This window comes from Trichoderma aggressivum (genome assembly GCF_033847375.1).
Source record: "Trichoderma aggressivum f. europaeum strain CBS 100526 chromosome Unknown scaffold_031, whole genome shotgun sequence".
Lineage (NCBI taxonomy): Eukaryota > Fungi > Ascomycota > Sordariomycetes > Hypocreales > Hypocreaceae > Trichoderma > Trichoderma aggressivum.
In genome coordinates, this window is record NW_026946397.1 from 93,700 (window position 1) to 109,472 (window position 15,773).

The following is a 15,773-nucleotide window of genomic DNA, read 5'->3' on the forward strand; positions in this document are numbered from 1 at the left end:
ATCCCAAGCAGCTTCATCGGCACTTGGAGGAAACACGCGCGACATTCCCTGTCGAGATTTTTTCGATATTCTTTCATCCAAAGGGCACTTGACTGTGTCGTCGGGCTCTTGTTATCTGAACTCAGCCCCTCTTGGTTGATTGGAATTTCATATAAGAAGCGGGCATCACCATGTTTCGGAACGGAATTCGACGATGCGGCGGCCTGGCCCGCGCAGCGACTTCAAGCACAAAGCTGCTGAGCGCTCGCGCAGCCTTTCCAGCAACTCTTTCTGCGCCGGCCTCATTATCTCGTTCGATTGTGCCTTTGAAGAGCTTCACACAATTCAACCGATTGTACAGCGCTGATGCTGCCGTCGCGGAGAGCAAGGTTCCTGAAAATGATGCAGTTGACGAAATCTCGTCGTTTCGAGACTTGGAGACACTCGGAGTTCATCGCAACTTGCTGGATGCAATCACCGAGGATATGCGATACGACACCATGACCCCGGTTCAATCCAAGGCGATCAACCCGGCCCTTAAGGGAACTGACATGTAAGTTGAAGAGAGGAGGGAGAGATGACGTCTACCCAAGTAATCATCATGCTGACCATTCTTAAAAGTGTCGCCCAAGCCAAGACCGGTACTGGAAAGACGCTTGCTTTCTTGCTCCCTCTCCTGCAGCGGATGATCGAAGAAGACCCGACATTGGCCACACGAAAGGCGTCACGAAGTGCCAGGTCTGATGATATCCGCGGCATTGTGCTGTCACCAACTCGTGAGCTCGCCGAGCAGATTGCTACCGAGGCGAAGCGACTTGTCAGACGCACTGGCTTGGTCGTGCAGTCTGCTGTTGGAGGTACTCAGAAGTCTGCCATGTTGCGGCAGACACAGCGGCAAGGATGCCACCTCTTGGTGGCCACCCCAGGTCGCTTGAATGATCTTCTTGAGGACCCCAACAGCGGCATTGATGCCCCCAAGCTGGCTGCGCTTGTCTTGGACGAGGCCGACCGTATGCTTGATGTCGGTTTCGAGAAGGAACTCAATTCAATCCAGAGCTACCTGCCCAAGGACAAGGTCAGACAGACGATGCTGGTCTCCGCCACCATCCCCGATAACGTCATTCAGCTCGCCCGTCAGATGGTTCGCCCCCACGATTTCGAGTTCGTCCAGACCATTCCCGAGCACGAAACCCTCACCCACGATAGGATCCCTCAGAATGTCGTCACTGTCTCGAGCTGGGCCAACGTTTTCCCTTCGTTATTCGAGCTGATCGACCGCGAAGTTGCGGCTGCGAAGCAGGATTCTACGCTGCCCCCCTTCAAGGCCATCGTCTACTTCAACACAACTTCCATGGTCGAGCTTGCCGGTGAACTTGGCTACCAGCGGAGGCACAGTGGCCAGCTGAGAATCCCCACTTTTGCCATCCAGTCTCAGCTTTCACAATTCCAACGAACAAAGGCTGCCGACATGTTTAGAAACTCCAAGACTGGAATTCTCTTCTCATCAGATGTCACAGCTCGCGGCATGGATTTCCCCAATGTTACTCATGTCATCCAGGTTGACGCTCCTAGGGAGCGCGAATCTTATATCCACAGACTGGGTCGTACCGGACGACAGAACAAGAGTGGTGAAGGCTGGTTGTTTGTGCCCCCAATGTCAGCAAACTCTGCCAGGAAGCTGCTGCGAGGCCTTCCGTTGAAGCCAAACAAGACTCTTGAGAGTGCCGAGGTTGATCTCAATGCGGTGGAAGAGCTGCCCGCTTATCATGAGGAGACAAAGACTCTCATCCAGGCACTCCCCAGGAAAATGATGGCCAGCGCGTACACCTCGCTTTTTGGTGGCCAGCTTACCGACAGAGAAGACCTTGTTGACGACTTGAATGATTGGGCTGTCAAGGGCTGGGGTTGGTCAGAGCCCCCCGCCGTCTCACATAGCTGGGCGAAGAACCAAGGCCTCCTGAGATCTGGATTGAATATCCAGGATGGCCACAGTGAGCGAATGCATCGGGACGACAGGCGAGGTGACCAACGGGGCGACCGTCGCAGTGGAGGTCGTTTCGAGCGCCGTGGACCTCCTGATCCATTCGCCGAGATGGGACAACGTGCGCGCCGTGATGCGCCGCCATCGTTCTCGAGGGGCGGTAGAGGCGGTCGGGGTGGCGGAGGCAGCCGAGGTGGGCGAGGTGACCGACGTGGCGGAGGCTTTGAGTCTTCGTGGTAAGATTCGTTTTCTTCAACACGATCCTTAGGGAGACGGCAAAGGCTGTATTCACAAAAAGCAGCGAAAACTCTCACTATTCTACGCTTTTTTGATACCTTTGTATCTGTTCAGGGTGAGATGCTCTGCTGGATAAGGCGTGGTATTTTACGGCTACATGTTTCAAAACTCAATCCACATAGACGGCTTGTACATTATCGTTTTTTTCTACGGTGTTACTGGGTTCTACAGTTTGGAAGACGCGGGACGGGGTCAAAAAAAAAGGGACAATCTCCTCGATTTCTTTGTAACAAAACATCATGACGCATGTAATGATATATATTGGTTTACTCTATAGTATAGTCATGACTTGTATTTTCACACATGAAACACAATCAATTCTCATAATCGTAATGATATATGAAGACGCATTTCACTGGTGGAAGTTGGTAACCCCGAATTGTGAAACTAGTCGACTTTTCCCAACCACGATGGCACCATTACATGACGCTCTATTTTCAAGGATATCACTACTAATTTCCCCCAAGGTGGCTCTTTCGGTAGATATACACATATATATGCCCCTGGTATAAAAAAAAACAAAAACCTGCGTGCTTTCTTGTATTCCTTTCTCTTTTGTGATTAATGTAAATCTCGCTCCTCCCTTTTCTCACCGCGGGTGCATCAAAAGGTTCGCATCCCACAGCAGAACCCTCTCATCCCAACCAGCAGAAGCCACCCAGCCGCCAGCGCCAAACAGACACCAGTCAACACCCGTGACGAACTCGGTGTGCCTGTTCATGATGCCCATTTGCGCGCCGGGCTGGGCCGTAGGGACCGGCCCCTGGGGCTGGTTCGAGGCGTCGTTCCACAGCCGCACGGTCATGTCGTAGCTGGCGCTGATCAAGACATCGCTCGCGTGGGGGCTCCACGACAGCCTCCGCACGGCGTATTCGTGACCATGCATGACAGAGAGGGGCCCGCCGTTGGGATTGCGGATGTCAAAGGTTCGGATCAGCCGGTCGACTCCGCCAGTGGCGATGACGGTATCTCGGTACTTGTTCCAGTCGTGCGTGAGGATTTCGGAGGGCGGGCCACCGGCAGGCATGGCGCCGGGATGGCTTGGTGGTGCATGGACGGGAACGGTCGCGGCGAGGTGGTATTTGGCGGAAGAGGGCATTCGCAGGTCGAATATTCGGAGGTGAGAGTCGGAAGAGGCCGCTGAGATTAGGGAGGGGTTGGAAGGACAGAATGAGGCGCTGTAGGTGCAACTGCCAATGGGCAGAGTCTTTATGGAGAAGGGACGGGTAGGCGACCACTAGAAGAGGCCATGGGTTGTAAGTATGAAGAAGAGGAAGGGAGCGTATCAACTATCAAGAACGTACAATCTTGACGGTCCCGTCCCATGAGCTGGAGATGAAGGTATCTTTGGTGATTGGGTTCCAAGCAGCGGCGAAAGCTTCGCGGTTGTGCTCGTGGAAGATCATGATGGGAAACTCCTTCATGCCAATGTCAAAGAGCTTGAGCGATCCGTCGCCGCAAGCAACCACGAGCTGGTTCTCGTTGATCTCGGACCAGGCAAGGTCGTATATCGCATCGTTTGTATCGAATCTGCCGGCGCAAGTATGCAAGCCCACTGTGTCAGCCTCAAGTCAACTCTCGACATGTACATGTTCCATTTTGAAGAGAGCCGGGCTTCCATATATAGGTATATATAAACACACGTTTTCTCAACTTGGATGCCCTGCGCCGTCAGCGCCAGGGCAAAGAGCCTGCCGTTTCCGACGATGCCAAAGTTGGCGGCCGTTCCGACGGCGATGCGGGAGTCGTGATACGGCGAGTATTTGACCGCATAGGGATTGAACCCTTGGGTGCGGAACTCGAGCATGGCGGCCATTTTGGTTTCGGCCTTTGTTCTGGTGGAGAGGAGAGGAGAAGAGGAGGGGGGAAGAGGGAAGAGCGCCTCAACGGCGCATCTGAGCTCAAGAGCTGGCCTAGAGACGGAAATGAGACAATATGCCGGGATTGAGGTTATCGCGGTATGGCCAATGGAGGAAAGACGGAAGCTCTCAGCTCTTGTTTGGGTTCGGTTTGCATGTCGAGGTCCGCTTAATCTGACATGTGCCTCGGCCCTGGGATCTGCCGCCACCTTTTTTCCCCATATTCCTGGAGTACTTTAACATGCTACCCTAGGCCTAAAATAGAAACCAAGGTAAGTTGAGTGAGTGATGTTTGCGAGACAACAGATCTCGAGGGACTGACGGCTTCCTTGTAAAGACTTACATGTCGAATGCATCGGTATCTGGCCTAAAGTCTCACGTGTGGCTCGATAGAAGCACATGATATATCAAGAATCCATGCATCTCGTCTATTGGTGAAGATCGCCAAACGGTTTCCTAGTCCTTTGTATGTACCGATCTCTTCACCAGACATGTCAATCGGCTGAGCATTCGGATGATGTTCGAGCAGCCTCAACTCTCCTCCTCCTTACATAATAGACGAGGGATCATTTTTTTCAGCATGTCATTATCATGAATCAATGCATTCAAATCGACATATCGAGGCTCTCTAATCTTTTTGCCACTTTTGGACAAGGTGGATCACGTGGGTTCGTGTTGCTTTCGATGTCACGCCTCACGCCTGCCGTTAATTGTCGTGGACTGACGGCGCATGATTTCCCCCATTACACTTACTTTGTCCATCTTTTCATGAAAACTTGAACCGTTATATAAATCCGAAGTTTCTCGCCGTTATTTGGTTATTTTTTCTCTTTCATATTTTCTCTACACATCTGTTGCCTTTAAGCATCTTCATGGAAGCCTTTCTCACGCGTCCAAAGCGAAAATCAACCCATGTTCATAACGCTACACCAGAACCGGAAGCAACCTTGCAAGATGTGGAAGCTGACGAAGAGTCGACCGAGATCAAGCTCGCCATGCTATCCTCATTACACCCTCTAATTGAACAGGAAACTCTTCTAGATGTCCTCCTCGCTCACAGTGGTTCCGTCAGCCAAGCATCAGAATCTCTCAAGTCCTTTCGTCCAGGAGCAAGGAAGAACGCCGTCATAGGACACCAGCAGTCCCTAAGGCAATATGCAAAACCTAGCGATGGATCATTATCGCCGCCCAAGAAAAAGACAAAGTCTAAAAAGGGAAGCACCCTGCATCTATACGACCCGGAAGATGTTGCAGAGCACACTCCGTGTACTATTATACACAATTTTCTCCCTAGTGAGCTCGCCGATGACCTCCTGAGAGAGCTGTTAGACGAAGCCAAATCGTTTGAGCAAATCACCTTTAAGCTATTCGAGACTATTGTGGCCAGCCCGCACACTTCATGCTTGTTTCTCGAGTCGTTTGAAAAGATCCAAGAGCAAAAGCATGATTACTTTTATAATGGAGGCATGCTGAACGTGAGTTTTTATTCTCTGTGGAACTAGCCAGTTTGACTCCCTTGTACCTATGCTCGTCAAAATCGGCACACAGCTGATGGTTCTTGTTGGTATCGTAGGATGTACGCAAACTCACGCCGGCTCTCGCCCAAGTGAAGCCAATCGTGCAAGAGACAGTCAATGAGCAAATCCAAACGCGCATCAAGACTCGATACCCTGGAGGCAAAAAACTGAGACATCAACCATCTAAACCATGGGTGCCAAACGCTGCCTTTGTGAATTGCTACGCTGGAGCCCAACAGAACGTAGGGTGGCATAGCGACCATCTTACGTACTTGGGCCCCCGAGCTGTTATCGGATCAATCTCCTTGGGCGTTGCAAGGGAGTTTCGTGTGCGCAAAATTTTACCACGAGATGCCGAAACGAACCGTCCAGATGATCCAGACGGCGAGGGCCAGATATCAATTCACCTGCCACACAACTCCCTCCTTGTGATGCATGCCGAGATGCAGGAAGAGTGGAAGCATTCTATTTCCCCGGCGCTATCCATCGATCCACATCCTATTGCAGGGAACAAACGAATCAACATCACCTATCGAGACTATCGGGCAGAGATGCACCCTTCACTTACACCAAGATGTCAGTGTAAAGTGCCTTGCGTGCTGCGTGTTGTGCAGCGGAAAAAGGAGAACCATGGGAAATACTTTTGGATGTGCTATGCGAGCGCCATCCCTGATAAAGATGGATGTACATTTTTCCAATGGGCCGAGTTTGATGAAGACGGAATCCCTATACGTAACAACAAGACGACGTCGAAGCCGCCTTGACACAATTAGCCCGAATCCATCTACACACACAGTGAAATGAGGCCCCAGAGACCTCTATCGTGTTCAATTTTGTGCAAAATATGCCAGATGCTCATGACTTCAAGGGGATGTTTTCATCCGCAAACGCATCTCGATCTCTTTCGAGTCTGTTGCTCTCCTTGTTCACGGTCCGCTCTTGTACTGTCTGTATCCGAGCTGCAAGATTGTGTGAAACAGTGGGAACGAACGTGTGAGATTTTAGGCCCCACTGTATGCATACACCAAAACTTGCACCTCTTCAAGTAAGGTAGCTCATCACACTTCCATACAACAACAATCTCTCACTCTGTCCTCCTGCTTCTCCCCTTCCTCTCTCCCTCTTTCTCTATTCTTTTACTGTCCACTACAATCTTTCTCAGCACCCGTCTTCAGTTTCTTCCGCACCGATATCACCATGGCTGAGAAACTCACATTTCCCGCTGAATCGGCGGCCCTCCTCGAACCTCGCCTACCTCCAACGCTGGGCTCTGAGGACACCTCGAGGTCACGTCCCTTTGTCACATTAACCTTTGCAACTTCACTCGATTCCAGCCTGTCACTGGCGCCTGGGGTCCGCACTCGCCTGTCTGGCCCAGGCTCAAAAGCCATGACCCATTATCTAAGGACCCGGCACGCAGCCATTCTTGTGGGAGTGTCTACGGTATTGGCAGACGACCCGGCTCTCAACTGCCGGATTGCAGGAGTTTCTCACCAGCCTCGGCCCATAGTCATTGATGCCAACCTTCGATGGACGCCGCGTCGCTCTGACAAAGTCTTTGAAGTGTGTCGGGGCGGTGCCGGGCTCGCTCCTTTTGTCCTCACCGGCATAGACGCCTCAAAGCTGCCGTCCGAGAGTGTTGAGCTGCTCCATGAGCATGGAGGCAAATACATCCATGTGCCCACTACACGCGCAGAAGCAACTGGCCGGCTACGATTCAGCTGGGACGACATTCTCGCCGCTCTGCAAGCGGAAAATGTGGCCAGCGTCATGGTCGAGGGCGGCGGCCAGATTATCAATTCGCTCCTCGACCCTGCTTACCACAACCTCATCGACTCGGTAATTGTGACGATTGCCCCAACGTGGCTGGGCCAAGGCGGCGTGGTCGTGTCTCCAGGCCGGGTCACCGACTCGGCGGGCGTTCCTTTCCCGGTTGCGAGGCTGTCGCATGTATCATGGCACCCATTCGGCGAAGACGTTGTGCTGTGCGGCACGCTCCGGGAGTAGACAAGAACAGCCTATGAGGAGGGTTACACTTTGTTTGCATGCTGTTTCACACGACTGCTGCTGTTCAGTACACACTCGATCACCGGATCGTGCCATCTACCAAAAGAAGGAATGTATCTAAAACGTAACACAAACCCCCGAGCTCGGCTCTCTCCGGGCCAGCTTCCCCCGGCTCCGCACTCGGACCCGGCCGTCCCAGAAAAAGAGAAAAAGAAGAACAAAATCACGAGTAATAGCGTGTGCCGCCAACAGCGGATTGTGACCGCTGGGCTTGCTTACGTGGGCGAAGTTTTCCCCCAGAGACCAGAGAATACCCAGTAGCCTATATTGCCTATTCCAGACGATGTAATGCTACTAATGCCTCCAATAACTCTTAGCAGACGGAAACTAGGGGGTCGTCAGAAGCTGCATGACTCGGCACCGGCCGAAGCAGTTGTAGAAACTGGGGCAATTCCTGGAGGGGTGTGGAGGGGCAAAGCTTCTGAATTATCTGCATGGCGGCACCCCGCCATTTCACCAAGCCAAAAACATTCAATTCGTTGCTCGCCAGTATCAAACAAAAGAGGACCATCGCGGGGGTCCCGTCGTCCACAGCGTCTGTTATTTTTCTTGGATTCATCAGGGTCAACGAACGACTGGCCATTGAAAGCCTCCCTCATCTCATCGCATCACCACCAAAGCTTCCACCCTCTCTCCAGCAGCAGCACAGCAGCCATGGCTCGCCCTCGGATCACCGTCCTCGGCTCCCTCAACATCGACCTCGTCTCCTACGTCCCCCATCACCCTCTCCCCGGCGAGACCCTCACCGCCAACCACTTCGCCACGTCGCCCGGCGGCAAGGGCGCCAACCAGGCCGTCGCCTGCGGCAAGCTCTCCCGCTCCTCCGACCTCTCCGCCCCGGCCGCCGACGTGTCCATGATCGGCGCCGTGGGCTCCGACACGTACGGCCAGCAGCTCATCTCCAGCCTCACCTCGTACGGCGTCGACACCTCGGCCGTCGCCGTCCGCCAAGACGGCAAGACGGGCATCGCCATCATCGTCGTCGACGAGCCCTCCGGCCAGAACCGCATCATCCTCTCCGCCGAGGCCAACCACTCCCTCCTGCCGGAGCACTTCGCAACGCTCCCCGGCCCTCGCCCGGACCTGCTCATCATGCAGCTCGAGATCCCCTTTGACACCGTCCTGAAAGCCCTCCGCACCGCCAACGACTCCGGCATCCCCGTCCTTCTCAACCCGGCGCCCGCAAAGACGCTCCCCGACGAGGCCTACCACAACCTCGCCCATCTCGTCGTCAACGAGACCGAGGCCGCCATCCTCTCTGGCTGCCAAGAGTCGGACCTCGACGACCTTGCCGGCCTCGAGCGAGTCGGAGCCCTCTTCATCCAGCGAGGCGTCAGCAACGTCATCATCACCCTCGGCGGCCGAGGCGTCTACTACGCCACCAAGAATGGCAAATCGGCCTTGGTGCCCGCCATCAAGGCCGACGTCGTGGACACCACTGCCGCGGGCGATACTTTTGTTGGATCATATGCCTTGGCCGTCGTGAGCGCCGCATCGGGCGACTTCGACATTGACACTGCAATCAGAGCGGCCAACAAGGCTGCGGCCATTACCGTGTCTCGCAAGGGAGCCCAAGTCTCTATTCCATGGAAGGATGAGCTGAACTAAGTCCAGCCATGTAAGAAAGCTTAGAGAAAAGAGATTATACATACAAAGAAGAAAGAAAGAAAAAACGACTAAAAGCTTGTACAATAAACAGAAACCCTAATGTCCTTTCCATAACCATTTAATACATGTTACTAGACGTAAACCGCACCGTTCCTCGATTGGTAGTCAACAAACATTTCGTCTGAAAAGGGACCAACGAGATGCTAAAACCATGTTGCCCAAGTCCAAAGACTGGCGTTCTTCTTCCCATTGCCTCCTGTAGCTCCGTGTTTCTGGCCCTGGCCCTTGCTGGTTTTGCCATCTTCGCCATCCTCGTTGCATTCGCCATAGAGGTCACTTGCAAGGTTGGACGTCAAGCCCCCAAGAGTATCAGGCCTTGTTGGCCATGTATCACGCAAGGGGGCTCCTTTTCCTTCTTTTCCTCCTATCCATGGCCTCCCCGATCTCGCTCTTTCAGAGATTTCCCCAGCAGATACTCCCCTACTTCCAACCCCCCATTCACGCGACATTCTTTTCACTGGCAAAGGGTGACTTGAAGGGCGCGGGTCTACTTTCATCTGCTGCGTCCCCTGGAGGCTGGTTTGTCTTGGAGAAACTGTTGGCGTGTAAGAGTGGTGTAGAGGCTCGCGCGCCAGATTCTGCTCATATCCCCCTGTTAGAGCTTCGTCATGCTCTGGAGTTAGGGCAGAGCGTTGAGCCAGCATTTGCTGCATCGCCTCGGATGCTTTTTGGGGACCCCAGTGACGTTTAATCAGTGGCAACAACCGATTTTTGACCGGTATTGGATGGGGGGACCATGGAGAGAGAGCACTGTGTAGTTTTATGGCTGCTTCCGCAGTCGTGCTGAGTTTAGTATGGAACCAAGATGTTTCAGCTGCCCCTACCGAAGCCGACTTGGAAGGGAATGCAGAGTGTGAATAAGACACACGTATACTCATATAAGTCATCAGAGAATCTCCAAGTTGCAGCTCGAGATCTTCCATCAGTTCGTCCGATCTTTGCCTGATATGCTTGTGCTGTTTCGATGTAGAGGACAATGAAGACGAAGACACTATCCCTAACTGGCACACTGCATGTACGAGAAGAAGTACACTCGATCCCGCAAACATGGTGCTGTTTATGGCATCACTTGTGTCAATTTACCTCAAGATTCAACGCTTGGATGTATCATATAAACTTACACTGGAAACTGCTGCTGACACGTGGTTTGAAGCAGAGCTGACTTTGACGTGGGTAGTATGTCTACTGTGAGATCATAGAGATGGCCGAACCTCAAGCGAGTGTCTATGTCAATTGATTAGAGCCTTTCATAGCGAAGACGTACGCTTCGGCATCATAGTTTAATAACGGGAATGTAAAAGGTAAAACACTAACCTTGATCTAAATACGGTGTGGTCTGAGATTCAATTTCAGGCTCGTTGCTGGCCGTGAAAAGTCTGCCGCTTACCTCGACCGCGACCCAGAGATGCTGTTGGCCTTTGGATACTCCCACCGTTTCCGATACCACGTGGATACCCGGAGACAATACAAGACCAGGTTTCTCCAGTAACGAAGAGTCTGATAGTAAAGATGAGTCCATGGAGCAATAGGCACTCTTCGGATCATAATTTGTACATCTGGAGCTTGTTCGGGAGGAAGAATCAGGCTGCGCACTGCCCTCCTTTAGGGGTATACGCCTCAACAAGGTACCATCTTCATTTGCATTTTCAAAGCTGCTTTTAAGGCTATGGCGCTTTCGCCGAAGAGTCGTAAGTTTTACCGGGTAACGAAAAAACGATGGAGTTCGACGCTTTTTGTCCTGTTCGGTGATGTTGTCGTTGTTATCCTTAATCACCGTACTGTTGCCAAAGCTTGATCTCTGTGAAGATCGACGTAAATCTGTTGCCGTCTCGTTGCTGTACTTCTTTTCGATGATAGTCTTTGGCCGCCGTTTTGGAATCTTCAAAGTCCCATCCGCAGACCACGATAATGCCCCAGGTGGGCTGTTAATCGGGCTAACGTCAAAACATGATGGCGAGCAGCTGTCTTTGGAACTCTTTACGCGGTATCCGTTTCTACCGCGACATCTTTTGATGATTCGGAGTGGGCTCGGTTTATCTTTCACAAGTATTCGATCTTTCGATGTAGAGGGCTGAAAACAAGCCGATGACTTATTCTCCATGCGTTCCATGCTGTTATGCAATACTGGGGCCTGGCGATCGATCTCTCTGTGGACGCGTAGGATGGAATCCCCCATTTGATCCGTACGAATATACTGGCAGGCATGCGGTGGAAACAAAAGCCGCCACGAGAATAACGATGGAAACAACAACGGCGAGAAAGGCAATAGCTGAAGCTGGGTGCTCCCAGATGACCCAAGGGCTGTCGTTGGCAGGACTGATAGCAGTTAATGTAGAATCATTTTGCATGGTGAAAGAAACAATGGAGAGAGTTTAGGAAAATAAAAGTCCAAGGGACCTCCCACCCGAAGAAGTTGGACGAGTGCGCACCGGGCAATTGACATGTTGGAGAGGAAGGTGCTGAGTATAGGTTCATTCTGGAGGAAGAAGAAACTTTAGATATGACTCATGAGCAACAATAATACGATGGAAGAAAGCGAAGAAAAAAATAAGCAGCAAGAGCAAAGACCTTTGTGGCTACGTTTTGCAGAATAACGTGGTATCGATAGATGCAGTCCAACAGTTGGTAAGTATATACAGGTACCTAGAGGTATTATGACATTACTATAAAAGCAGGGGCAAATATACTATTCATGGGAAGATTCAAGCAACAAATACATGCGCGGGCTCGAAAACAATACACGCAATCTCTTGATATCAACTAATTATGTTGGGCCAGCCCTTTGCTCAAAGTTCAGATGCCATGTTGCGAATCATTAAAGCCTGTACGGAATATGGGATGTTGGAAGACAGTGACAAAAAAGTGTATGGCTATTTGCAATGTGTGCCGGGATAGAAAATTGCGATGATGGGAAAAGACGTCACGAAGGCAATGTCATACCGAGGCATCCAATGTTCGACGAAGATTACCCTTGACAGCTTCAATGGTTCCCTCCTCCAGCGCCAAGAAATGAATCTGGATCAAGTTCACGGTTAGCGAGAAACACTACACAAGAGACGTGAGTTATGATGACAACAATTGCACAACATACCATATCGTCGGAGATTCCTGATGCGCCGTACAACACTGACTCGGTCAAGGTGGATGCCACGCCCTTCTTGACTCTGTCCTCCCAGACACCATCCCAATTCCACTCCCCGGGCTCCCTGGCCATGGTGGACTGAGAGGCTATGCTTCTTACGTCAAACGCTATGGCATCGCCCTGCTCGCTAGCATTGTCCTTTGGCTGTAGATCACTCAAGATGCTCAGCCTGCTCAGCCTGTTGCTCTTGATATTCTCGGCAAGCGCCTTTCTTTGTTTGCGCCTATGTGTGCGCCACGCATGCCAGGCCCCGGGGTTTCCAGCCGCAGCAAGAGGTACTGTATCAAGAACCTCAGCCTTATCAAAAGCGCTCCGGATGTACTTTAACAGGGAATATGTCGATACCGTCTTCTGATCTGTCTGCATATACCGCGGCACGTCGTCCTTGGGGGGGACCAACGGTGGCTTGTCGCTCGAAGACCTTGCTGACTTTATGGACGCTGCCGACGGCGATGGGCCCCTTCGCTCACGACTACCGTGGCGGCTGGAGCCACCAAACCACTCTGGAAAGCCGTGCTCCAAGCTGAAGCCCCCAGGAGGTAACCTTGGTCTCTCGGCAGTGCTCCCATCGGTTTCAGCACTCGTGGGATACATGTGCGTTGTCAGAGGAGTGATGAGAGGGTGGAAGATGTCGGTCGAAAAGGTAACCAGAGGCGGAGCCCGAGGGTAGGCATCGGGAAACAAGATTTGGAATCGAAGAACAGCCGGAGCATAGGGGCCTTTCAACAGAAACAAAGATGAGCCAGAGCGAGCAAGACGGGGGAACGGTATTCGTTAAAACTTACCATGACGAACGAAAAGCACCGCTGACCAAAGCGACGGATCTCCAGGAGTCAAACTAACAAACACCCCTTCGGGACACGCCTGCTTCAAACCGGCGCTGTCGGTGGCTGGTTAGCTTTGACGTCAAAGCGTGTTTACATTGCTTCCTCGGCTTCTTCCGCTTGATTCTCGCACGCGCACTACTCACAATTCCGATAGCAAGTGCTGCCGCCACAGCGAGGGCAGATGCCCCAAGGCGAGAGAAGTCATATCGGCCAGCGAATCTCTCTCTGTTTCTATCGCATAGATGCAATCGGCAAGTGTACTCTTCGCTATCGACACTCGCAACACCGGCCAAGGTGACCAAAGGAGTTGGCATAATCCCGGGCAACCGGGATGCGAAGGCGGTGAAGATGAGCGGTGAGATATTCTGCCGCGCAAACTCAACAGAATGATGCAGCAATTATCGCGGGGCTGAGACGTCACTCGTCGTGGAAATTCGCACCGCGGGGTGACAAAGGTAGGAAGAATTCCAAGTTTTTCAAAAGAACCACTGGCAGACAATAAATGGGTGCACAAGTTGAAGTGTTTGCTTGCAGAATGTAGTCAATTGGGCTTTTTTCTTAGACCTTTTTCCCTTCTTCTTCCTTGTCCGATTAGCTCTTTGTAAACCTATTCTCTATACAAGGCAGTATAACCAATCGGATGAGTGTCGTGAACTTTTCATGGCCGCTCCGCGCATATCAGAACAGTCTCTAGTGCCCCAGCCTCTTCTCGATCTTGCCAACTTCTTGGGCTCTGATATCCTTGATGTCGTCCCGAGAAGCGTTGTACGAAGCAGTAACCTGGTTGAAGGGATTTTCGGGGCTCTTGTCGAATTCCTTTCTGATCCTCTGCTTGCGTTGCTCCAGTCGAAGCCCAGTACCGCTGCCATCCGCCTTCATCTCAGCGAGCCTTCGCTCCTCGTATCGGTGATAGGCGGCGGCGAATCGCCTCTCGGGGTGTTGGTCAATCTTGGAATCATCCCCACCGGTCGTAAGGGACAGAGCATCGAGAGCGTTGTCGATACCCGAGGCACTGAGAGCGCCGAGTTTGTCGTCATCCAGCTGCGACAGGTCCAGACCCCGGGATTTCTTGACTGCGGTCTTGGATTTCTTTGGCTCCGAACGGGCATTCAGGCTAGCCTCCTCCTCCTTCACCAATGCGTCCTTTTCAGCTTTCTTCTGCGCGGCCTCGGCCTTCTTGGCGGCTTCTGCTTCCCTGGAAAGAGCCAATGTCAGCTACCGGCGCAAACCACCAGAGGGCGGTGGGCATCGTAGAAGGGGGAGAGGCACAGGTGTGGATCAATGGCGGAAGGGGGAAACGGGAACGGGAACGGGAACCTGGGACACGTAGCCAGCCGTATGAGGCGAGCGAGCGCAGGCTAGGCATGCGTAGCGATGGCCATGTTATGCGCCATCGTGCCACGTATTCGTACGTACTTTTTCGAGTTATTCTTGGCTCCTTGTTGCCACTTCTCGCCCTCGGCCGCCTCACGCTCGACCTCTGCAGCCGCACTCTTCTTCGCGGCGCTGTCCGCCTTGCGCGCGTTACCCGCGGCCTTTTTGGTGTTGTCTTGGCCCTTCTTGCCCGCCATTATGACGTTTCGCCTGTTGCGCTGGCCGTCCTTGTTCCTGTCGAGGCTCAGGCGGGTCGGGAGTTTCGCAGCTCCTGACCGGCGGCGTTATCGTGGATTCGTCTGGTCTGCGTCTAGCCGTATGAGCCAAAGTTCAAAGCAGGAATATCCAGGAAGGGAAATTAAAGGAAGAGACAGAGGGAGAAGGGGAGGGGGCGTGTGCGTTCGCTGCCGCCTCTCTCAAGGGCTCTTTCGCCGTCTACTGGACCATCTGCCCGTCGAGACTTGCAAGGTATGACTGACCGATGGACAGGTGTGCGCCTGGCTGCAGTTTGTTTGCCGTACAAAGCACGTCTCGACGTCTTCCGCGGCGCCACCTGTGTGGACTAGGCCAAACCAGCTTGCGACGGCGGCGATCTCGCCCGGTGCTTGTCCGGGTGCCTTTTTTTTCCCCTTCTCCTGCTTCCTCGTCCTGGTGTCGGGCGTGTTCCGTCTGTGCCTGCGGTCCCGGCTCTCGCCCTGATGCTCGCCCTAGAGATCGTATGGATGCCTGTCCTGGGAGCTCGACTCTGCGAATTTTGCTATGAAGTGCAGGTCGCAGGTTCACTGTGGGGACGGCGCCTGGCCCAGTAGTGCGATTTGGACGCATCGGCTAAGGCAATCACCCGAGCTGCCCACTTTTGCGGCTTCAGTGTTTCGTTTTGACTTTGTTCTCTGCCATTGACAGTTTCTTCACTCACCTTTCACTGCCTTGTTTCGCCTTGTTTCGCATTGCCTTGCTCTGCCTTGCTCTGCCCTGCCCTGTTCTGCCATGATTCTTGTTTCGCTGTCGTCAAGTCGTCCAGCTGCGGGCGGGGGGGGGGGGGGGGGGGGGGGGGGGGGGGGG

General features: G+C 52.8%; 7 protein-coding genes across 7 annotated transcripts; 4 read left to right on the plus strand and 3 right to left on the minus strand.

The window, feature by feature from the left end:
- Positions 1–170: 170 nt before the first annotated feature.
- Triagg1_7202 (uncharacterized protein) lies at positions 171–2,200 on the plus strand (the record flags this gene model as incomplete). Its single annotated transcript, XM_062901912.1, has 2 exons — positions 171–532; positions 601–2,200. 2 exons carry the CDS (start codon positions 171–173, stop codon positions 2,198–2,200), a joined length of 1,962 nt encoding a protein of 653 aa, XP_062753778.1.
- Positions 2,201–2,846: 646 nt separating this feature from the next.
- Positions 2,847–4,073, minus strand: Triagg1_7203 (uncharacterized protein; the record flags this gene model as incomplete). The annotated part of the gene is made up of 3 exons (XM_062901913.1): positions 2,847–3,494; positions 3,562–3,787; positions 3,901–4,073. The coding sequence occupies 3 exons, from the start codon at positions 4,071–4,073 to the stop codon at positions 2,847–2,849; spliced, it is 1,047 nt and encodes a 348-aa protein (XP_062753779.1).
- A 915-nt stretch (positions 4,074–4,988) lies between these two features.
- On the plus strand, positions 4,989–6,397 carry Triagg1_7204 (transcriptional regulator family: Zinc finger, GRF-type; the record flags this gene model as incomplete). Its single annotated transcript, XM_062901914.1, has 2 exons — positions 4,989–5,591; positions 5,690–6,397. 2 exons carry the CDS (start codon positions 4,989–4,991, stop codon positions 6,395–6,397), a joined length of 1,311 nt encoding a protein of 436 aa, XP_062753780.1.
- Positions 6,398–6,830: 433 nt separating this feature from the next.
- Triagg1_7205 (uncharacterized protein) lies at positions 6,831–7,640 on the plus strand (the record flags this gene model as incomplete). The annotated part of the gene is made up of 1 exon (XM_062901915.1): positions 6,831–7,640. One exon carries the CDS (start codon positions 6,831–6,833, stop codon positions 7,638–7,640), a length of 810 nt encoding a protein of 269 aa, XP_062753781.1.
- A 714-nt stretch (positions 7,641–8,354) lies between these two features.
- On the plus strand, positions 8,355–9,308 carry Triagg1_7206 (uncharacterized protein; the record flags this gene model as incomplete). The annotated part of the gene is made up of 1 exon (XM_062901916.1): positions 8,355–9,308. The coding sequence occupies one exon, from the start codon at positions 8,355–8,357 to the stop codon at positions 9,306–9,308; it is 954 nt and encodes a 317-aa protein (XP_062753782.1).
- A 1,826-nt stretch (positions 9,309–11,134) lies between these two features.
- Positions 11,135–13,104, minus strand: Triagg1_7207 (uncharacterized protein; the record flags this gene model as incomplete). The annotated part of the gene is made up of 5 exons (XM_062901917.1): positions 11,135–11,290; positions 11,564–11,684; positions 11,798–11,844; positions 12,309–12,413; positions 12,460–13,104. The coding sequence occupies 5 exons, from the start codon at positions 13,102–13,104 to the stop codon at positions 11,135–11,137; spliced, it is 1,074 nt and encodes a 357-aa protein (XP_062753783.1).
- Positions 13,105–14,027: 923 nt separating this feature from the next.
- Triagg1_7208 (uncharacterized protein) lies at positions 14,028–14,908 on the minus strand (the record flags this gene model as incomplete). Its single annotated transcript, XM_062901919.1, has 2 exons — positions 14,028–14,532; positions 14,754–14,908. The coding sequence occupies 2 exons, from the start codon at positions 14,906–14,908 to the stop codon at positions 14,028–14,030; spliced, it is 660 nt and encodes a 219-aa protein (XP_062753784.1).
- Between the last annotated feature and the right edge of the window lie 865 nt (positions 14,909–15,773).